Source organism: Equus caballus, chromosome 16, assembly GCF_041296265.1.
Source record: "Equus caballus isolate H_3958 breed thoroughbred chromosome 16, TB-T2T, whole genome shotgun sequence".
In the NCBI taxonomy this organism is placed as follows: Eukaryota; Metazoa; Chordata; class Mammalia; order Perissodactyla; family Equidae; genus Equus; species Equus caballus.
In genome coordinates, this window is record NC_091699.1 from 79,664,784 (window position 1) to 79,688,740 (window position 23,957).

General features: G+C 35.9%; 1 protein-coding gene across 2 annotated transcripts in view; it reads left to right on the forward strand.

Annotated features, from left to right (window-relative positions):
• The window catches only part of DNAJC13 (DnaJ heat shock protein family (Hsp40) member C13), a 110,397-nt gene that overhangs the window by 16,279 nt on the left and 70,161 nt on the right, over nucleotides 1-23,957 (forward strand). For both annotated transcript variants that reach the window (XR_011427033.1, XM_023620933.2), the window contains exons 3-9: nucleotides 11,614-11,689; nucleotides 12,511-12,660; nucleotides 13,356-13,397; nucleotides 16,084-16,284; nucleotides 18,450-18,656; nucleotides 18,749-18,844; nucleotides 19,420-19,511. Coding sequence is in view for 1 of the 2 variants with exons in the window: in XM_023620933.2 (XP_023476701.2) it covers nucleotides 11,614-11,689; nucleotides 12,511-12,660; nucleotides 13,356-13,397; nucleotides 16,084-16,284; nucleotides 18,450-18,656; nucleotides 18,749-18,844; nucleotides 19,420-19,511 (864 nt within the window). In the remaining variant the exon portion in view is untranslated. The remainder of the gene's footprint in view (nucleotides 1-11,613; nucleotides 11,690-12,510; nucleotides 12,661-13,355; nucleotides 13,398-16,083; nucleotides 16,285-18,449; nucleotides 18,657-18,748; nucleotides 18,845-19,419; nucleotides 19,512-23,957) is intronic.

Consider the following 23,957-nt stretch of genomic DNA (forward strand, 5'->3'; position numbering starts at 1 on the left):
AATGACTAAGACTTAAGACAATCCCCTTTTTTGTAATAATTTGGAACGGAGCTGTTTTTGTACTCTCAGCACGATTCCTTGCCTCCATCATTCACACCGTGAAACTTTTTTGTTTTGTTTTTAGAACAGCTTTATTAAGTATAATTTATGTAACATAAAATTCACCCTTTGTAAGTGTACAATTCATTGGTTTTTAGTATATTCATAGAGTTGTGAACCATCTCCGCTAACCATTTTTAGAACACTTTCATCACCTCTCAAAAAAACTCCATTAAAAATATGAGCAGTTACTCCCCTTCATTCCTCTTCCCAGCATCTGGCAGCCACTAATCTACTTTCTGTCTCTGGATTGGCTTATTGTGGACGTCTCATATAAATGGAATCATACAGTATGTGATCTTTTGTGACTGTCTTCTTTCACTTCGCATAATACTTTCAAGGTTTATCCATGTTGTAGCATGTGTCAGTACTTCGTTTCTTTTTATTGCCAAATAATATTCTATTGTATGGATATACCACGTTTTGTTCATTCATCAGTTGATGAACATTTATATTGTTTCTACTTTTTTGCTATTATGAATAATGCTGCTATAAATGTTCACATACAAGTTTACAGGTGAATCTATATTTCCAGTTCTCTTCGGTATATACCTAGGAGTAGAATTGATGTTTGTGGAGTTATGTAGAGTTTTATGGTTGCTCTATGTGTAGCTTTGAGGAACAGCCAAACTGCTTTCCAAAGTGGCTGCAGCATTTTACAATTCTATCATCAAAGTGTGAGGATTCCAATTTCTCCACATCCTTACCATCAGTCGTTATTGTCTTTTTTTAAGTTAGCCATCCTGGTAGGTATGAAGTACTGTCTCTTGTGGTTTTGATTTGCATTTCCCATATGACTAAGATGTTGGGTATCTTTTCATGTGCTTGTTGGTCGTTTGTTTTTCTTTCATGAAATGTCTATTCAAATCATTTACCCGTTTGTTTTTTTTTTATTTTGAGGAAGATTAGCCCTGAGCTAACACCTGCTGCCAATCCTCCTCTTTTTGCTGAGGAAGACTAGCCCTGAGCTAACATCTGTGCCCATCTTCCTCTACTTTATATGGGGGACACCTACGACAGCATGGCTTGCCAAGTGGTGCCATGTCTGCACCCCGGATCCGAACTGGTGAACCCCAGGCTGCTGAAGTGGAATGTGCACACTTAACTTCTGTGCCACTGAGCCAGCCCCCATTTACTCATTTTTTAATTGGGTTATCTTTTTATTGTTGAATTGCAAGAGTTCTTTATATATTCTACATACAAGTCCCTTATCAGATATATGATTCACAAATATTTTCTCTTTTCACTTTCTTGATGGTATCTTTTGAAGCACAGAGTTTTCAATTTTGATGAAATCCAATTTATCTATTTTTTTCCTTTGCTATTTATGCCTTTGATGTCGTATCTAAGAAACTATTACCTAATCCAGGGTCTCAAAGATTTACTCCTACGGTTTTCTCTTAAGAGTTTTATAGCCTTGATTTTGGGTTAATTTTTGTTTATCGTGTGAAGTAGGGATCCAACTTTATTCTTTTACTTGTTATCCCAACGCCATTTATTAAAAAGATTATTTTTTCCCCATTGAATTGTTTTGACATCCTTGTTAAAAATCAATTGACCATAAATATAAAGGTTTATTCCTGAACTCCCAGTTCTGTTCCACTGATCTGTATGCCTGTCCTTAGGCCAGTACCATACTGTCTTGATTACTGTAGCTCTGTACTGTTTTGAAACTAGGAAGTTTCAGGCTCCACCTTTGTTCATTTTCAAGATTATTTTGGCTGTTCTGGGTCTCTTGCATTTCCATATGAATTTTAGAGTCAGCTAGTCAATTCTATCAAAAAGGCAGCTAAGAGTTTGATAGGAATTGCATGGAATCTGTAGATTAGTTAGGAAGGAGAGTATTGCCACATTAACAATATCAGTCCAGATAGTGATAGTTATTTCATTAGCTCATGTGCATTGTTATGTGGCACTGAAACTTTTTATTATACTTAGCTATTTTATGTGGTCAATTCTAAGTTTAAAGTATTCCTCATCAGTCTTAATGTAAAAAATAGCTGGCCAACATTAAAAATTATCTGTAGTTTCAGAGTTGCTAATCGAACCCTCTCTGTAGAAATGTGTCTGTGTACAACAAATTTTGTATGTGATTTGGGGATTTAGGGCCTCAGTTTTAAAAGACTCCATGCCTGTATACATACTGCTAACCCAGCCCCAACATTTCAGAAAAATATTTATAGTGGTAGTAAAGATGAATAAATATTTTTCTTTCTCTTAATATGCCTAAAGATAACCTCTCCAGACAGTTCCCTTGAAGGTATTTATGTGACCTGTTTCACTTTACATACTTTATTTGTGTCTTACTTTGCAGCCATTACTCATGCACTTATTAATTCAGGTCTTTTCAGTGTCAATATAGATTCCTTGGTTGGCAAAGTAGCTTTTCTTTTATGCTTGTCATTTTCCTACTTGTCAGGTACATAATTAAACTATGTTTGTTCTGGAAGGAGCAGGAGGAGGGAGTAGATTTCAGAAATAAAAATAATTTTTCTTTCATGAGAGAGCAAAGTTTCCTTTTTGGCCTAAAGCTAGCCATTTCTGATAGGAAGGAAGATGCATATGTTTCATTTAAAGTGGAAGTGTACATTCACTATGAAAAACTTGAGAGTAATGGTCAAAATATAGCCTCTTGATTTCTTTTGGATGGAAATTACAAGTAAAATCTACCTGTGGATCACTTTAATATTTGCATATACTAATTGTAGCTGTGAATTTAAGAGTAATATTTTAGTATCTGAACAGGATTTTAACTTCAGTATGTTAGGGTATATGGTGATCAGTCTGAAATTCAATGACAGATGCCTACATTCATAGACAGTCTATGTAATGACTGGCTACAGGAAGTTGAGAGAAGAATTAAGGGAAAGTGAAGCGAGTGAATTTCTGATACCTTTCTTACATGCGGGAATAGAATCCTGCAAGAGAACAGACACTCTTCCCTTTAGTTACCTGGCATTTACACACCTCACCAACTCTCATAACCCTAGGAACTTGAGGATTTTTTCCTTGCTTTATTGATCCTAGATCTTGACCCTGCCAGCCTCTAAACCTCACGTGAGTCCATCCTGAATTCTCTTTGTGTTTTCTTTGCATAACTCTTTGTGATTATTATCAGGCAATCTGAGATTTGAACATCTTTCACCCAGAAGTACAAATAGGATCATATCTGCCTAATAGGCATTTTATGTTTTACACACAATGTTGTATTAAAAGCTAGCTCCAGGAACCAAGATAGTCTTTTCAACAAATGATGCTGGAATACCTGGACCTCACATGCAAAAAATGAATGTAGGCACAGACTTTAACCCTTTACAAAAATTAACTCAAAATGGATTACAGACCTAAGTGTGAAACACAAAACTATAAAACTTTTAGAAGATAACACGGGAGAATATCTAGATGACTTTGGGTTTGGTGATGACTTTTTAGATATAACACCAAAGGCATAATCCATGAAAAAGTGAATTGATAAGCTGGGCTTCATTAAAATTTAAAACTTCTGCTTTGGGGCTGGCCCAGTGGTGTAGTGGTTAAGTCACAAGCTCCACACTGGCAGCCCGGGTTTCGTGGGTTTGGATCCTGGAGGCAAACCTAGCACTGCTCGTCAGGCCATGCTGTGGTGGCATCCCACATAAAATAGAGGAAGACTGGCACAGATCTTAGCTCAGGGACAATCTTCCCCAAGCAAGAAGAGAAAGATTGGTAACAGATGTTAGCTCAGGGGCAATCTCCCTCAAAAAAAAAAAACCTGCTTTGCGAAAGACACTATCAAGAGAATGTAAAGAAAAAAAATAGGAGAAAATACTTTCAAAAGACATATTTGATAAAAGACTGTTATTTAAAATATGCAAAGAACCCTTAAAACTCAACAATAAGAAAACAAACAACCAGGGGCTAGCTTTGTGGTGTAGTGGTTCAGTTTGCATGCTCTGCTTCACCAACCCAGGGTTCACGGGTTTGGATCCTGGGCAAAGACCTACACATTGCTCATCAAGCTATGCTGTAGTGGCATCCCACATATAAAGCAGAGGAAGATTGGCACAGATGTTAGCTCAGCAACAATCTTCCTCAAGCAAAAAGGAAGATTGGCAACAGATGTTAGCTCAGGGCCAGTCTTCCTCACCAAAAAAAAACTTAACCAAACAAAAAACCAGACTGAAAAATGAGCCAAAGACCTTAATAGAGACCTCACCAAAGAAGATATACGGATGGCATAAGCATATGAAAAGATACTTCATGTCTTGTCATCAGGGAAATGCAAATGTAGAGGAGTGGAGTCTTTCCAGAATCAGAGTATCCTGGTAATATAGCCAGATGAATGACCACTACACATCTACTGGAATGGCTAAAATCCAGACTAGTGACAAAACCAAATGCTGGTGAGGATGTTGAGCAACAGGAGCTCTGATTTATTGCTGGTGGGAATGCAGAATGGTACAGCCACTTTGGAACACAGTTTGGTGGTTTCTTAAAAAACTCAATATCCTTTTACCATATGATCCAGTGATCACACTTCTTAGTATTTGCTCAAAGAAGTTGAAAACTTATGTACACATAAAAACCTGCACACAGATATTTATAGCAGCTTTATTTATAATTACCAAAGCTTAGAAGGAGCAAAGATATCCTTCAGTAGGTGAATGGATAAATTAATTGTGGGACGTGCAGACAATGAATATTTTCCAGTGCTAAAAAGAAATGAACCATCAAGCCATGAAAAGATACAGAGGAAACTTAAATGCATGTTACTAAGTGAAAGGAGCCAATCTGAAAAGGCTATCTACTGTATGATTCCAACTATATGACATTATGGAAAAGGCAAAACTTTGGAGACAGTAAAAAGATCAGTGGCTGCCAAGGTTTACGGGAGAGGGAGGAATGAATAGGCAGAGCACAGAGGATTTTTAGGGCAGTGAAACTACTCTATGTTATTCTACTGGTGGAGACATGTCATTATGCATTTGTCCAAACCCATAGAATGTACACCACCAAGGGTGAACCCTAATGTAAACTGTGGACTGTGGTTGATAATGGTGTGTCAGTGTAGGTTGACCACTTGTAACAAATGTACCATTGTGGTGGGGGATGTTGATAATGGGGGAGGCTGTGCATGGGTGGGGACAGGAAGTATATGGGAAATCTATGAATTCTGCTTAATATTGCTGTGAACCTAAAACTACTCTAAAAAATAGTCTTTTTTTTTTTTTAAAGCCTAGTCTATCTAAGGTGGAAAAAGATATAGACCTTACATCACAGAATTTAAGTCCATAAAATACTGCATTTCATGGGTTGACCTTTATTTCCTCTGAAAGAAGTGGGACATTTTCTCACTGAATTATTGGGACAGATAATTGGCAGAGAGAGTGTGTCCCATACATTCCTTCTTTCTCTTTTCTGATGAGTACAACTTCTGATGTGAATGAGCCCTCTCAGGTGAAACTGATCTTTCAAGTGGAGTCTTTCCAGAATCAGAGTATCCTGGTAATATAGCCAGATGAATGATCACTTTGCCCATTAATTTTGTTCTCTGTTTTAAATATGAATGCAGCATTCATGGTTACTTGAAACATAATAATATTAATTATAATTAGTTCAGTGACTGCTGGAGTTTTGAGCTCCTCCCCCCTGTTATTCAGTCAGTAGAATAATAGCAAGAAGAATAGCTAACATTTATCGATTGTAAACAGTAAGTGACAAGCACTTTACATGGATTATTTCTTTTAATTCTCACATTATGGAGTAGGTATATACATTACCCACATGTTTCAGATGGGGAACTGAAGCTTAGAGAGGTTAAGCAAGTTATCAGAGGATGCATAGAAAGTGCGTGGTCCAGACAATGTACAAACCCAGGCAGTGTGCCTCCAGAATTGGTGGGTTCACCATGAAGCTGTGGTGCCTCCTTTGATACTGCTTACCACTGATCTCCTAACTCTGAGAAACCTTGTATTTCAGTTTATCCTTAGTTTCATTATTTGATGCACTAAAATTCTGGTTCAAGTAACTGGATTCTCAAGCTTTTAATAATAAAAGGAAAAACTCTAGATTCTATGAGAATCCTAAAGAATCCTTCTAGAAAGTGGTGGCCAAAACTTATTTTAAAATGGTTGAATGAATTAGGGTGTTCCACTTAGGAAAGAGAATTCAAATTGAAAGTCTGATTGGCAGAAAAATTAAGTTGACTCTGTGTGAAGCTGAAAGACAGAACTTGGACCAGAGGGTGAAATTTGTGGGGCAGTGTATATTGGCTTAGTTCTAAGGAACAGTGGTCAATATTTGCAGTACTGGAAAATGAATAGAATTGCTTAAAAGCCCTAAAGGGCAGGTTAGTCAGTTCCCTTTCACCAGTAGTGAACAATTAAAACTAGCTAACTTTGCCCAGGGTACTGTAAAGGATCAAGCTATGTCTCTGGAGACTAAACTAGGCAACAAAAGCTGTCTTCTGACTCTGATTAGATCTGTTTGCCCTGAGGCCTGTTTGCATAGACTATCCTCTGAAAGAACTGAGGATCTTAACTTTAAAAGTAATACAGAAAGGTTTTATGACCTCAAGAAATTTGAGAACCATTATTTCATAGTTAACATAAGGTTTTTCTGTACTTTACAAAAAGAAAATAATGTTGAATTTTCTCTATTTTGAGAGAATTGAATGATATGAATTTCTTTGCAGAAGAGTATGACATTGTGGTGGCCAGTACTTTTGTAATGTCTTTCTGTTGACACTATTTTACTTGCCTGATTGATACAAGGAAGTAATGAATATTCAAGTCTGAAATTAACTTTGAAACAATGCCTGAGAAGTAACTTAGTTCTTACTACTTTAAAGTTTATTTCAGATGTCTGAATTAGTTCACTAAATAGTAAATAAAATGTTGGGAGGAAACTAGGTCTCTACAGGACTGACTGTCTCATTTACTGCTGTCTCATTGAACCCAGCACAATGTTAGGTGTGCTTTTAATATTGGGTGAATCCATGGTAGTACTTATGGTATCTGATGTAACATGTTAGGTTTTTTCCCTAAAATGTTGCCATATGAAAAAAAATCATGTTATAAAAAAATTCTTTCAAAGAGGAAAGCAATATTCTTAAGGACTAGACAGTTTAAGAATGCTGAAACATAATTTTATTTGCAGGAATTAAAATAATATAGAAGTGTGTTTGCTTTAATGTAAGTTAATATAAGTTTAGTGCCGGGGTCCAGCCTCGGCAGAGTCCAGGTTCCCACGGGAGAGACGGCGTCGGCGAAAGTGTAAGTGCTAGACGTGAGACTTGAAGCAGCTGCAAGCAAGTCCGATTTATTTCGGGGACAGGGTACACTTATATAGGAAAAAATCACAGTCTAACTATTGTCGTCATGGGAACAATAGATGAGGGGCAGTGTGTGACTAAAGGTAATAATCAAAGGTGGTTATCTACATACCAGATGTGCAGCATACATATCGATTGTTTAGGAAGAGGTTACATAGTTTCAGGGTCTTCAAAGAAGTTAGGAGGACAGCGAGTATATAATTAACAGAATATAGACCCCCTCATCCTTGGGGGCTGCTGTTTGTTCTTTGAGATATGTTTATTGCTAGTTCTGCCTGTTTTTACAAGGCTTCCAGGACAGAGGGAAGACGTTAATCAGTAATAGGCTTTAGAAAGGAGGACAAAGGATTCTGCTTAAAGAATTATGTTCCCTGGAGAAGTGCCTTGCACGATTCTCCTTCCATTGCCAGGCCTTGTCACAATACAATGGCAGCTAGATTGGGGGAGTGCTTCCCACAGTTTAGTCTGTTAAAAAATCTGAGCATCATTTGTCAAATCCAAAATTTGATTACATCCTCAGCTTTTGCTTCAGTTGTCTTTCTTTGCTTTCCGATGATCTTTCTTATCTCCATCAACACTATCATTAGCACATTTTTTACTTCTTGTCTTTTCACCAATTTGCTATAGTAGTAGAATGCCCCATAGATAAAGCAGTTGCCTCAAACACTTTTATTCATTTGAATAGTATTAATTTCCTGATTCTAAGTAACGTTATAGTTAATGGGTAATGTAAGTCATATTTGTTAATAAGCTATCATATTAGACTAGATCTGTGAGTTTTGAAAACTTGAGTGAAAGAAATGCCTACTCCCTATAGGCATTTAATGATGTGTCTAACTTTAGTTCCTGAGTAAAAAGGAAACAAGTAAAGTCAGTAGTGAATGTTAATTTCTCAGGTGGGAGAAAAAGTGTTTGCTTTCACATTTCTTCATAGTGTGTATATGGCATCATCTGTCATAAATTTCTCATACGTTTTGTGTACTTTATCCCTTTTGTAATTTGGTTTTATATAGTTGTATTTTTGTAATAAGAACTTATTTTTAGTATAATTTTTAAGAATTAGCCAACACATTTATCTCAAACCCAAAGAACAGCAAATTAAATTATTTTAATTCATAAATGGCAATTTCTCTGCAGATAGCAAATAAAATGTGAGTATTTTCTTTCATAAAAATATGAATTTGGTCTTTTACTGATGTTATAGTGGTTATAAATAAAAAATTGATGTGAAATTAGTTGCTATCTGACTTATGTTCTGTTTTAAAAGCAAGAGTAAGCTAATGGGTTATAGATTTGAATGCATGTTGACTTATATTGGATAGATTGGTCTATTTAGCTATTTAACAAACATTTATTGAGCATCTGCTGTATGCAGTGCTGGGTACTATGCTAGGAATTAGGGTTTCAAAGATAGTGAAGACATGTACCTCCCTGAATTTTATGGAATCTCTTTTCTTTATGATTTAGGACACTAGTGACTTTAGTAAGGGATAAAGAAATGTTAAGTTGCAAGTGTTGTGACTGACATACCACACATGTGAGATCATTCAGATTTTAATGTCTAAATCTGATATTCGGGGGGCTTTTTAGGTAATCTTTGAAGGTTTAGGACTGCTTAGAAAGGTGTATTAAATGACCTAGAAGTATTTGCCCTGTCCTTAAAGGGAAGAGTCTATCAGCTGTCTGAGAGAGGCATGGGGAGATCTTACGGAAGAAGAGAAGGGGAAGAGAAGGGAATGGAAGAGAATTCTCTTAAGAATTTTCCTATAGCTTTCTTCTTAGGAAGGGTTTAGAGCTCAGTATTTATCTGAATGATTGTTCTGAGTTTCCTGTCATGACAGTACTTTGGGCCTGATGGACACCTAACTCTAGAATCCTTTGATCCTGAAGGATCTAGAAAGTGTTCTCTCCATTGGTAGCTGCTAACCACGTGTGGCTATTTAAAGTAATTAAATGTAAATAAAATTTTAAATTCACTTGCATTAGCCACATTTCAAATGCTTGGTAGCTACTTATGGCTCATGGTTACCTTATTGGACAGTGTGGATATAGGATGTTTTCATCATCTCGGAATGTTCTTTTGCACAGCACTAATCTAGATGACAAGTTACATGAGAAAGATGTTAGAAGAGGCTTAGTTGCATGGAGGAAATTAGTTAGAATTGAAAAGGATATTTTCTTAACTGAGATCCCTAAGGCTTTGAATGTGGCATCAGTTGACATTTGGAGCATTTCAGGCATTTATTTCTTATACTTTGCTCCCAGAGTAAAGTAAATTCTTTAGTTTTATTTCAGGATTATAAAAATTGGCATGCTTGAGATTCTGATAATTAGAATTTGTGAATTCACATTTCTATTGTTGATTTGATTTCGTTGTGCAGTCTTCTAAGGCAAACATTGATTTAACAAGATCATACTTTATTTTTCTTTGTTTCCATTAACTGATTAAGCCTCTGAAGTTTTGAGACTTTTTAGCTGTTTAGGTAAATCCTCATCTGCTTCACCAGTCCCTCAACCCTCACTTCACTTTAGAAAGCAGTAAATGAATGTTTTATATTGGAAGGAAGTGCTCTCATTCTTTATATAGTTTCCCACTCCAGTTTAAACATGTGAAATTAGGGGGAAAAAACTTGTAATATAGCAGTACTTTTTGTATGACTGTGTGGTAAAGATGACTAAAATCTCTCATTTTCCTTTTTTCTCCAAATGGAAATAACTTTGTCATTGTTGTTAATTAATATACTGATTAGAAAAAAAGAGGATAATAGAAAAATGGCAATGTGAAAGATCTCTCTTGATCTTAATGGGAATACTTCTAGTGTGGTCCCCTTGAATCTGATAGTGGCTATTTGTTTAAAGTAATGTGTGTCTTTTACTGTATTAGTACTTTAAAGCAGAAAAACGTGATCTTCTCCATACTTATCAAAAAGGCATTTGTTTGTATTTAATATCCATTTTTGATAATTTAAAAATCTCTTATTAAGTACAAATAGATATTTCAGTAAATATCATATTAATAGATTTCTCTAATACTGAACTCTTTTTTCCTAAAATCAACCTTCTTTGGTCATGGTATATTACTATTTTAAAATGCTACTTGATTCTAATTGCTAATATTTACTTAAAAAATAGATTGTTGTATTTATCTTTTCCTCCTTTTTGCGTTGTCTTATCAGATTTTAGTATCACTAAAAGAATTGGGAAGCTGTCCTTAGTCTGTTTCTGGAACAATTTAAGAAGCATGGGACTTACATGTTCCTTTAAGGTTTCATCTCCTTGTTTGAGCCTTGGTGCTTTTGTAGGATGTAATTCTTTGCAGCTTTCTTAAATTCTATACAGGGGTTGATTTATTCTTAATTTTCAAGTTTATCAGCATAGAGTTACACACATCATTTTTATTTCTTCTGTACCTATGGTTATGTTCTTTCATTAATTTTGTTTGTATTTTCTTAGACTAGCTAATGTTTTGCCTGTTTTATTATTTTATTTCCAAAGAATTAATTCTTCAGTTTTAAGTAAGTTTTTCTAACTCGATTTCCACTTTTATCATTATGAATTCCTCTCTTTTAAAGGATTACTGATATCCAAATGGTTTTTCTTTTCCTTCAGATATGTTACTTTAAGTGAAGGAAGTGAAGTGAGAAGTGAAAATTGCTTGTCTGTGGTGTAGGCTTCCTACTTCTATAAAATTGCAGCACTTAAATGTAATAGGTAGTTTTGGAAAGAGAAATTATTAAGATTCCAGAATATGGTTGTGACTGATGAGTTGCAGGCCATAGCTTTTCCTTCCTTTGCATCATGGTTTTGTTGAAAGGACATTTTGAAAGGATTAGTAGTATGCAGTGTCTTTTTTTAAATAAAATTTTCCCATTTAGAATTTTTTGGCATCTTCAGGCAGTGCTCTGCTAAGTAACTTCATGTATACTAACGATACAGGATTGTTTGCGTAGGTCACACTTTTCTACTTTATGATCTTCGTAGTTCACAGTAAAATGAGTGGTGGGTGGGTTTTAATACCGATAACATTTTGTAAAACATTAAAAAATATGAGACTATGAAATTGTTATCTTTAATCACCATTAATCAGCTAACACATTTCTGTTTATTTATCGAAATGTTCCTTTTGTGTTGATACCATATATATTTTCTTATAAAATGTTTTTTATTTAAGTCTAAATTTAAGTACTTGTCTTCCTTTGTAGGTATAAGCGTGTCTTTTCAGTTGGAACCCATGCGATTACTACATATAATCCCAATACCTTAGAAGTAACAAATCAGGTAATCATGTTAGAAGCTGTTAGGCATTTGTTTGAACTCCATTTGGATTTTAAAGCCAGGATATGACCCATGACTCTCTGGCCTGAAAAATCAGTACTTAGGTTAGAAATGTCAAATCTCAAAGAGATTGATGTGCTTGTAAAATGCTCTGTGCTCCCTACCCCCAAAAGATAATGAAAGGGAGGTGGGAGAGAATATGCTTATTTCTAGGCTCTAAAGAGGTATAACTTTTCAATGTGTTACTATTGATTGTAGCCGGCTCTTTTATGTGAAATTGGCAAATTAGTTGTTTATAATTTTAAAGGCTGTATTGTTACTGTGAGACAGGCATACATTAAGTCACAAGTGCAGTCGTTAGAAAATTACTTGTCATGGCAGTAGGATTACTGTTTATAAAGGCAAGACTAACCTGAACATAGATAAGTAAACATATTTATCTATTCTAGCTTATTTTAATTCTAATTAGGCGTGTTTTACAGATTCCCTGGGTTGGTTTTTTTTTAAATAGATTTTTCAGGTAATCATAAAATTTTATTTCCCAATTCTTTTCTGTTTATTTTAATTGCTTTATGGATTAATGTCATTAATCATTAAAATTGGAATACAGATAGGATTTTTTTGTTGTCGTCTCTGATGACTGAAAACCTTTAAAAGAATTTGTATTATAGAATTACTGTAAGACATAACTTCTTCTAGACCTAAGTATTATTTTGTAAAATTTTTCTATTTAAGCAGTGATTATGAAATTAAAGTACTAAAAATAAGTGTTGCATTTTACTATATTATAGCATCAGTTGAAAGAATTCCTTTCTTTTTGTTAGTGGCCTTATGGAGACATTTGCAGCATCAGCCCTGTTGGAAAAGGACAAGGAACAGAGTTCAACCTCACGTTTCGTAAAGGCAGTGGAAAAAAGTCAGAAACTTTAAAATTTTCTACAGAGCACAGAACAGAACTTCTTACAGAAGCATTGGTAAGAACAGTTCCAGGGCCTGGCCCTGTGGCCCAGTGGGTAAAGTTCCATGCACTCTGCCTCAGCAGCGTGGGTTCAGATCCCAGGCACGGACATTCTCCGTTTATCAGCCATGCTGTAGAGGCATCCTACGTGCAAAATAGAGGAAGATTGGCACAGACGTTAGCTCAGGGCGAATCTTCCTCACCCAAAAAAAACCCCTACCAGGTCTATATTAATAAGCGAGATTTCACTCTTCTCTTTTTTAAATGAAACAGTTACATTAAAGTACAGATATTAATGCCCTGAGCCTCTATTCTTACTATCCTTATTTTTTCTTATTGACCTTTAACTTGATACTGTGAAGCTTTCACTTTTCTCGAACTGGAAGGCTGGATAATCTTGTATATCTGATATTCTTTTAGTCTTTTTCAGTGTATATATAGAACAAGGCTGGATAATCTTGTATATCTGATATTCTTTTAGTCTTTTTCAGTGTATATATAGAACAAAGCAGTTGTCTATTTAATCTGTCTTGTTGTTCAGTAAAGTTCTACACACTTTTTATTGGATATCCTTAAACTATAATGAAATAACATTTTTTAATATCAAAGTTACCAAGTTGAGATTTTACTTGTTTTGGATAGAGAGGACCAAAATGTGAGTCTTTCCTACTAGTCTCTTGTCATAAACTGTGGTTATGTTTTCTCTTTCAGAGATTTAGAACTGATTTTTCAGAAGGAAAAATCACAGGAAGGGCAAGTATTTACCATTTATTAATATCTGTTTTTGTTCAAATGTCACCCTTTATTGTAGAAATCATTTGATGATCTGTTTGTTCCTTTTATGGCAAAGCTAAAGGGAAAAAACTAAACTTATTTTAATGTCTCCTGATACCATGTGATAGAGAGATGAATGTGGTTTAAGAGGAAACTCAAATATGAAGAGTTAGATTTATGACTGTTAATGGTGATAGTTGAAAGAAATCTTCAGCATTAAAAACAACACTGTGACCACTCAGGTAGTCTTTATTCAGTATTCTAAAGAGCTTTAGTAAGGATCACACTGCTGATAATACTTGTTGGAACATGCAGTAGTTGTTTGGTGTAGGAGTATTCTATTTCAGAAGTATTAAAGTTGCAAGAAGGTTTGGGTATATTGAAACTGTCATATATTCTTGCACTGGATCTGGCCGGTGATGAAGCTTTGCTCCATACTGGCAGCTTTGGGGAAGTCATGGTTGCTTGCTAGAATCTTCTTAACTTTCCCAAGCCTTCTCGGTTCTTGTTACAGGAGCATTTAAATTAAATCAGAGAATTCGGGGGAGGGGAAATGGGAGTTTATGCTTTTTTCAATCCCTTGAAACATTGAATTTCTTTCCATGAGACGGTATTGCTTTTATAATAACCAGAGGGTGGAGGCAGAATAATGCTTAAACCCATAGCACTGTTAGGAACTCTGGCTTCCGGCAAAAGGCATTCCAGTATGCTGGCAGTGCCAATCCCCTGTCTTTCTTAAGCCCTCATCCTTTCTGTGGCTGTTCTGCTGCTTGTTTTAGCATCCCAGAAGCCTCACTGATCTCAACTCAAGCAATTGGCTGGTTGCCCAGGAGCCATTTAAAATAGTTTAATAGCACTTGGTGAGCTGCTTGTTTCTTGTTCCTGATGAGCCATAGTCAAATAAGTCGTAATCATATATAAATCATAATTGGGGTGCTTATTATATTTTATGTTAGGTGAGTTTGTATACTCATCTATTTGGAAAACAGTTGCTTCCAAAAGCATGCTTAAAGATTTTGTGTGTGAGCTTCCCTTTATATCTCTTAGCTTTAGCAACATAATGCTTTTCAGATCTTTGTGGTGGATCTCTGGAAGATTGCCTGAAGTACAGTCCACCTAATGTTACATCAGGAATAAGTGGCACCTCCTCCTCCCCCAAATGCTATGCTGGCTAAATGACGCTCTTGTATAAGTTGAATTTGGCCCTTAGGCCTCCTCCTGCCCCTAGACATACTGTAAATCAGGATCTCAAGTCTCTCTTGGCCTCCACAATCCTGAGGGTTAATGATATCTTTCCGTCTGCACATCTCATCTTGGCAGTTGATTATCAGCTGGGAGGAATGGCACATATCCTGTAGAGTGGGTTGGGGACATGTGAACAGGCAAAGTTTGGAAAAGCATCACCATTTTTGTGGCCTCCGTTCTACCCCAACTTCTGCTGGAAAGGTGTGGTGCTGCTCCATCCTTTAGTTCAGAATCAAGGTTCTAAATATATTCTTGGGTTAATGTAGGCCCTTTTGTCTTTCTGCAGAATTCCTTTTATGAAACTACAATGTGCATGATGCCATCGATGAGTAATGCTTAGGGGACTTGATGTGATATGATCCTATGAACCTCGTTGCTGAGTTTAGTGTTGGGGTGTTATTGGAGGTGTTTATTTAATGCGTTTCTCTTCCGAGCACCTACAAGAGATTTTCTCTCATTTCAGTATTAAAAATACTTGTACTCTTGAACAACCAATTTATTTTTACCTTAAGAATCATGTAACTGACCATGCTTTCCTTTTCATATTGGGGGGTAGAAAACTTTTGGACTTTTTGAGAGGGTGAGGGAATATTCATTTCACCTTTGACACTTTGTTATCCTTATTTTTTCTTTGCATCATTTTGGTTTTATTTTAAATTATTTTCTGTACCACATCATTTTGCTTATCTGCCTCAGTTAAACTTTTTTTTTATTTTTAGGAATAAAACTGGATAGTAAATGGATGTTGACCATTCTAATTATTTCTGATACTAGATACTTTAATTTACAAAGGAATATTATCATCTAAATGGAATTTTACTTGCTAATACCATCAAACTTCTAAAGATAGCTTTCTGTTCGTGTGATTAGAAAAGCCTAGGGTCAAACTGAGACCTCAGCTTTTCTGTGTGTAGGAAGAAAATCTACATTTATATGCTACACCAACTCAGGTTGTTTAAATGGAATACTATAACCTCCTGAAAAGTGACCTGACTCTTTTCTGTGTCTCACTGGGATTAAAGGAATCCATCAACAAAAGTTGAAATCTTTTCCCCAATAAAGCTCTTTCAGAATAACATTTCTATTTAGGATTTCCTTTTTTTTTCTCTTGTGTAAGTACTCTCTGTCATGTTTGCACAAGGAGATCACCTAACAACACATTTGACAGAATGGATCCCCATCGTTAAGCGATGCATGACTGTGTTGTCTTCAGTTAGAGTGAACATTCTTAATTAAATAAACACAGGCCTCCAAATAGCTAAAATTAATGATGTTTTTAACAATTTGGATAGTAGCCCTAAATGTTTATAATATTGTTTAGATTTTTGGTTGTTTTAGCAGTGTCTGATAGATTAAATGTAACTTTATGTTATGGTAAGCTTAAATATGAACCTAAAAATAATACTATTTCTCTCTCTAGAGATATAATTGCTATAAGCATCACTGGAGTGATACCAGAAAACCTGTCATTTTGGAAGTAACTCCTGGAGGCTTTGACCAAATTAATCCTGCAACCAACAGAGTCCTCTGTTCGTATGACTATAGAAATATTGAAGGCTTCGTGGACCTCTCTGATTATCAAGGAGGGTTTTGTATACTTTATGGAGGATTTAGTAGATTGGTAAGTAGTGTTTTTAAAAAGTTATTTAAAAAGGGGCATGCCCATTTGAAGGAAAGCAGAGTTTGTATACTTCACTTTGAAATTTGGTCTGAGTCCTCCCCTCTGGGAGGAAGTATGGTATTAAGAGTTCAGGCTGTGATGTCAAAGACACCTGAGCTTGGATCCCAATTTGCAGCTCTCTAAAATGAGGAGACTAATATGTAGGTCATAGTTGTTTATTTGTTTTTTAAGAATCGGGTGATGTAATTTATGTAAAATGCTTAGCATAGTGCATGGCTTACTATTCAGTAAATGGTGGTTCCAATTGTTATTTTCATTAATATTAATGTCTTAACTGAAGGTTTCTAAGCTTTCTTTGGAAAAGTAGTTTAAAATCTCTTATTTTTACAGTCTTCCCTTCTTTGCCCAGCTGTTTGTAATCTGAAATCTGAGTATTTATTGAAACTTCAAATTTGGAATTCATCATGTGTTTTTGTCTTGAAATTCTGAATCATATGTAAGTTGGGAGGTACAACAGAAGCCACTTAAGATGCTGGTACCCTGTTTGTTAATCAGTAATAGAAACTGAGCTGTCGAATGTTGATCATCTTTTTTATAAGAAACATCCTGCCTGCCTTAATTAAACTGCACATCTCAAAGATGAGCAAGAGAGAGTCTCCACATGGAGAGGCTCATTGAACTTACTCTCAAGAATCATTTCTCTTGAGAATTTTAATTCCTGTAGCTACCTTAGTGGCCTGGAACACTACTCCAAGATTTAGCGTTCTGTAGGTAAGTTTTCCTTCCCTGGGTAGCAGAGCTGGGGAAAGCCTGGAACTTTCAGATACACAAGAGACTAGAGGGTAGCAAAAGGGCAATAAAAAGAATGATGGGGAGCTGAACAATTTGATGTGCAAAATATGTTAGCTCTTCAGAGTTACAGACCTTTTCCATCCAAGATTTCACTCTTTACCCAGATGAGGGGTACCATCCTGGAGTCCCTCATCTAGGAGCACACATCTAGATATTTTCTTACCTCTGAGGCTACACTCAAAAGATGGAGGACCAAAGAGAAAATTATTTTCCTCTCCCACTCTACAGCAGCCTAAATCCTGCTGTTGTGGTGCTGTCTAAAGGCTTGCTTCTTCTCTGGGTGCTGGAAATTTATACTGAGAAATCCCTTGGTGGGAATATACCTAATTACAGGAATATGGCCTGACAGACCTTAACGGGATAATTGTATAACAGTAATTCAGCCGTGCTTTACAATGCATAAGGTAAACATTAAGGATGAGAATTGTTTGATACTCCTCAGTTGCCAACATTTTTTATTGCATGATGGCATCAAGCAGTTTCAATTTTAATCATCCATTTCATAAGCATGCTCTCTTCCTTTTAAAAGACACTAGCTAAAATGCATCACTTCAGTACAGAGATGATACCATGACAAATGCATTCAACAAACCTTTATCTGGTAACTTCTGCATCCATAGTGACTGTGATAAGCTGCTGGGAATACAGTCAGGTTTTAAAACATGATCAGATCCAGTGTCTCTAAGTAGGGGAGCTATTGGCATTCTGGGCAGGACAATTCTTTCTTGTGTGGGACTCCCTAGTCTTGCCTTTTCCAGGACATTTAGCATTTCTGTCCTCCAGGCAGCAAATGCAAGTAGAAATACCTTACCCTTATCTTTACTTTTGTAAAGACATTCTTGGAGGTTGGTTTGTAATATGCATAGGCCAGTGACATTTAAACATTCTGCAAGGTAATCTTATAAGAAAGCCCACTATGTAAAAACATATTAAATCAGAACTACCTCAGCTGAAACTGGGAATCCTGTCCACATTGTATCCACCACCCCTACTGGACTTGGCTTGGGTCTCTGGGGGCCCTTTTGGAAGAATCAGAGTGCTGTTTTCTACCCAGTGATAAGAACCAGACCCTGATAAGTTATGAGGTGATTTCTGTTCAGTGAGTTATTTTAAAGGTCTATATCCCAGACTTTGTGATTTTAGTTTAGTAATAGTGTTTCAACCACAACACACTGCTTATTTTCCTCTGATAAGATCTACTACCTTTTTTCCTCTAGATTTGCTGCTTCAGTCTCTTTTCTATGAGTTGATTCAATATGGTCACATTTTAGTTATTTCAACTCTTAACTGTTTAAATTTTAAAATTTTTGCAGCATTTATTTGCATCAGAGCAAAGAGAAGAAATCATCAAAAGTGCAATAGATCATGCTGGCAACTACATAGGTATTTCATTGCGGATCAGAAAAGAACCTTTAGAATTTGAGCAGTATTTGAATCTTCGCTTTGGAAAATACAGCACTGATGAATCCATTACATCTTTAGCGGAGTTTATAGTCCAAAAAATATCACCTAGACATTCGGTAAGACCCATATGTTAAAAATAAAAATTTATTCATCTGATTTTGACATTTTTCTTCAATATCTTTTTAATATGTCTCAATTTTGTTTGAAGGAACCTGTAAAAAGAGTTCTAGCACTTACAGAAACCTGTTTAGTAGAACGTGATCCAGCAACCTATAATATTGCAACATTGAAGCCTTTAGGAGAAGTAAGTTTCAGCAATATTAGCTTAAATGAGATTTCTTCCTATTGATAAATTACAGTAGTTTTCTTTCCATTTTAATATTTTTTCATGTCTAAAGATTGGAAACAGGAAGATTCTGTATTTAATTCTTTGCATTGTTATATTTATTGATTTTAGAACAAAGAATATTGCAAATTTATTTTCCAAGTATACGATGAATACAACTTTTCTTTACTGAGGAAGGTTTGCCCTGAGCTAACATCCGTGCCAGTTGTCTTCTACTTTTTAGTATGTGGCCCACTAGCACAGCATGGCCACTAATAGAGTGGTGTAGGTCTGTGCCGGGAACTGAACCTGGGCCATCAAAACAGTGTGTACTGAACTTAACAACTGGCCACTGGGGCTGGCCCAATAGAATTTTTTATTCAATAATTGTATGAAAATTTGAATGAGACTTTTAAGCAGCTCTTAAATTCTGATATTGTAAACAAGTTACATTTTTAAGTGTTGACTTTTGTAAGCTAAACGATGTTAGTTTTTCTAATGAAAGAACATAAAACTGAACGTCTTTTGTTGAACTTGTGTTTTGTTTTCATTAGGTATTTGCATTGGTTTGTGACTCAGAAAATCCACAACTTTTTACCATTGAATTTATAAAAGGGCAAATACGGAAATATTCTTCAACAGAGAGGTATTTTTTTTAATTCATCAAGCTTTTGAGATCTTAGTATGTGCAAGGCAAAGTTCTCCATCAAAGAAGAAAAAAAGATTTATAATCTAGAACTTGAGAATTATGTAACTTAGGAAAGACATTATTTTGTTGCATTCAGTTTTCAAATTCCTGAAGAGAATAAAAATGGTGACTTGATCTCAAGTGAAATGTTGAGAATAAAGAATTTCTGTAACTTATGCTTTTAAAATATTTTAAAATAGCACATTTCACTTTGATTGTTATGTTGTTTGGGTAGCAACCACAAGTTACTGTAATATAAACACACCTGAAGTTAGAGTTTTCTATCTTAGTGTCATTAAGCTAGTCACTAATTTTCCAGTGGAATATGCCTGCGTATTTTTATATTACTGTGACTTGGCTGTTGGTGTGAAAGCCTGTGAGATGCTATACCTCCTAAACGCCTCCTGTGAGGTAAACAGACTTAGAATGCTGTTCTACTGAGAGTGACTGCATCTCCCTTCATATACTAAGCCATTGTTGTGGGATTGGCAGATTTTACATTCCAGGTAGTTCTTTGATGCTGTTGTGAATAGATTGAGAGTTTAATCATTTTTTAAGTTAGTTGATCCAGCTCAGGCACATTTTGCCACTGTCTACAATACAACCTTATTGAAGTGTTTTCGCTTCCTGTAGTGTGACCAGTAACTAGTTCTTACCTTAGAGTTTTTGATCTAAGGTCAACAAAAATGGCATCTCAAGCAAAAGGTTATATTTTTTCCTGTCCTGAATTCAGGGAAGAGAACTTCTGAAGAAAAAAAATAGGGCAGATGTTTTAATCAGAGGAAGGATCTCAACACTTGAGTTTGTCATGCGCCTAATGTACATTGCATTGTTTAATCCTGGTGGTAGCCCAAGGAAGAAAGTGCCATTATTCCCAGTAAAACTGACATGTAGAAAGTAAAGCAATCTCTTTGTGACTTTGGATTAGGAAAAGATTTCTTAGACATAATACCAAAAGCACAATTTACAAAAGAAAAAGTTGATTAATTAGACTTTGTCAAAGTTTATTCCTTTAGAAAAGGAAAAGACAAGCCACAGATGGGGGGAAATATTTGGAAAACATATGGCTGATAAAGGACTTGCATCCAGAATATATAAAAGAACACTTATAGCTCAATAATAATTGGCAAAAGGTTCAAATAGACACCTTACCAGAGAAGATATATAAATGGTAAATAGCACATGAAAAAATCATGAGTGATTACAGAAAAAAATTAAAACCTCTACATATATGCTAAAATGGGTAACATCAAAAAGAACAGCAGTGTTGGCAGGGATTTAGAGAAACTGGAACTCTTATGTATTGCTGGTGAGAATGTAAAATGATAAAACTGCTTTGAAAAACAGTTTGACAATTTCTTAAAAGATTAAACATATACTTATCATATGATCCAGCAATTCTACTCCTAAATATCTACACAAGAGAAATGAAGACATGCCCACACAAAGACTTGCATGTGAATGTTCATAATAACACTACTCATAATAGCCCAAACTAGAAACTATCCATATATACATCACCTGGTGAATGGATAGACAGAAATTTTGTGAATCTGTACGATGGAATACTACTCAACCATAAAAAGAACTGAACCTTAAAAACATATGATAAGTAAAATAAGCAAGACATGTAAGGCTACATATTATATGATTCCATTTCTATGAACGTTTTTTAAAATACATTTTATTTTTTAGAGCAGTTTTAGGTTCACAGCAACATTGAGCAAAAGGTACAGAGATTTCTCATGTAACTCCTATACCCCCCCACAGGTGCATAGCCTCCCCCATAATTAACATCCCCCACCAGAGTGTGGTACATTTGAATAACTGATGAACCTACAGGTTTGAACAAATATATAGTGACATATATCCACCATTACAGTATCAATACAGAGTAGTTTCACTGCCCTAAAAATCCTCTGTGCTCTACCGATTCATCCCTCCCTCCACCCTACAGCTTGGCAACTACTGATCTTTCTTACTGTCTCCTAAATTTTACTTCTTCCACATTGTCATAGTTGGAATTATACAGTACGTAGCCTTTTCAGATTGGCTTCTTTCATTTCCTTTTTGTCTTTTCATGGCTTGATAGCTCATTTCTTTGTTTTTTATTGAAGTTATGATAGTTTACAACCTTGTGAAATTACAGTTGTGCATTATTATTTGTCAGTCATATTATAGGTGCACCACTTCACCCTTTGTGCCCACCTCCCAGCCCCCCTTTCCCCTGGTAACCACTAATCTGTTCTCTTTGTCCATGTATTTGTCTGTCTTCCACATATGAGTGGAGTCATACAGAGATTGTCTTTGTCTATCTGGCTTATTTTGCTTAACATAATATCCTCAAGGTCCATCTGTGTTGTTGTGAATGGGACGATTGTATCCTTTTTTATGGCTGAGAAGTACTCCATGGTATATATATACCATATCTTCTTTATCCAGTCATCAGTCGATGGGCACTTAGGTTGCTTCCACGTCTTGGCTATTGTGAATAATGCTGCAGTGAACATAGGGGTGCATGGGTCTCTTTGAATTGCTGATTTCAAGTTCTTTGGGTAGATACCCAGTAGTGGGATGGCTGGGTCATATGGTATTACTATTTTTAATTTTTTGAGGAATCTCCATACTGTTTTCCATAGTGGCTGCACCAGTTTGCATTCCCACCAGCAGTGTGTGAGGGTTCCTTTTTCTCCACAACCTCTCCAACATTTGTTATTTTTTGTTTTGGTTATTTTAAGCCATTCTAACAGATGTAAGGTGGTATCTTAGTGTAGTTTTGATTTTCATTTCCCTGATGATCAGTGGTGGTGAGCATCTTTTCATATGTCTGTTGGCCATACATATATCTTCTTTGGAGAAATGTCTGTTCCTATCCCCTGCCCATTTTTTGATTGGGTTGTTTGATTTTTTGTTGTTGAGTTGTATGAGTTCTTTATATATATATATGATTTGCAAATACTTTTTCCCAGTTGGTGGGTTCTGTTTTTGTTTCAATCCTGTGTTCCCTTGCCTTGTAGAAGCTCTTTAGTCTGATGAAGTCCCATTTGTTTATTCTTTCTATTGTTTCCCTTGTCTGAGAAGACATGGTGTCTGGAAAGATCCTTTCAAGACTGATGTCAAAGAGTGTACTGCCTATATTTTCTTCTAGAAGTCTTATGGTTTCAGGTCTTACCTTCAAGTCTTTGATCCCTTTTGAGTTTATTTTTGTGAATGACGTAAAAGAATGGTCTATTTTCTTTCTTTTATATGTGGCTGTACAGTTTTCCCAACACCATTTGTTGAAGAGACTTTCTTTTCTCCATTTTATGTTCTCAGCTCCTTTGTCAAAGATTAGCTGTCCATAGATGTGTGGTTTTATTTCTGAGCTTTCAGTCCTGTTCCATTGATCTGTGCCTGTTTTTGTACCAGTACCATGCTGTTTTGATTACTCTAGCTTTGTAGCATATTTTGAAGTCAGGGATTGTGATGCCTCCAGTTTTGTTCTTTTTTCTCAGAATTGCTTTAGCAATTCAGGAGATAGCTCATTTCTTTTTAGCACTGAATAATATTCCATTGTCTGATGTACCATGGTTTATTTATCCATTCACTTGCTGAAGGACAGCTTGGTTGCTTCCAGGTTTTGGCAGTTACGAATAAAGCTGCTATAAACATCTGTGTGCAGGTTCTTGTGTGGACTTAAGTTTTCAGCTTCTTTGGGTAAATATTAGGGAATGTGATCACTGGATCATATGGTAAGAGGATGTTGAGTTTTGTAAGAAACTGCCAAACTGTGTTCCAAAAGTGACTGTGCCATTTGCATTCCCACCAACAGTGAATGAGAGTTGCTGTTGTTCCACATCCTTGCTAGCATTTGTTGTTTTCAGTGTTCTGGATTTTAGCCATTGCAATAGATGTGTAGTGGTATCTCTACATTTGCATTTCCCTGATAACACAAAGTATGAAGCATCTTTTCATATGCTTATTTGCCATCTGTATATATCTTCTTTGGTGAAGTCTCTATTAAGGTCTTTGGCTCACTTTTTAATCTGGTTGTTTTTCTTATTGTTGAATTTTAAGAAATCTTTTTTGAGCCAGGCCTGATGGCCTAGTGGTTAAAGTTTGGCATGCTCCGCTTTGGTGGTCCGGATTTGGTTCCTGGGTGCAGAACCACACCACTCATCTGTCAGTAGTCATGCTGTGGTGGCAGCTCACATAGAAGAACTAGGAGGACTTAACAACTAGAGTATACAGCTATGTACTTGGGCTTTGGTGGGGGAGGGACAGAAGATTGGCAACAGATGTTAGCTCGGGGCAAATCTTTCCCAGCAAAAAAAAACAAAAGAAATCTTTGTCTATTTTGGATAATAGTCCTTTATCAGATATACCTTTTGTAAATATTTTCTCCCAGCCTGTGGCTTGTCTTTT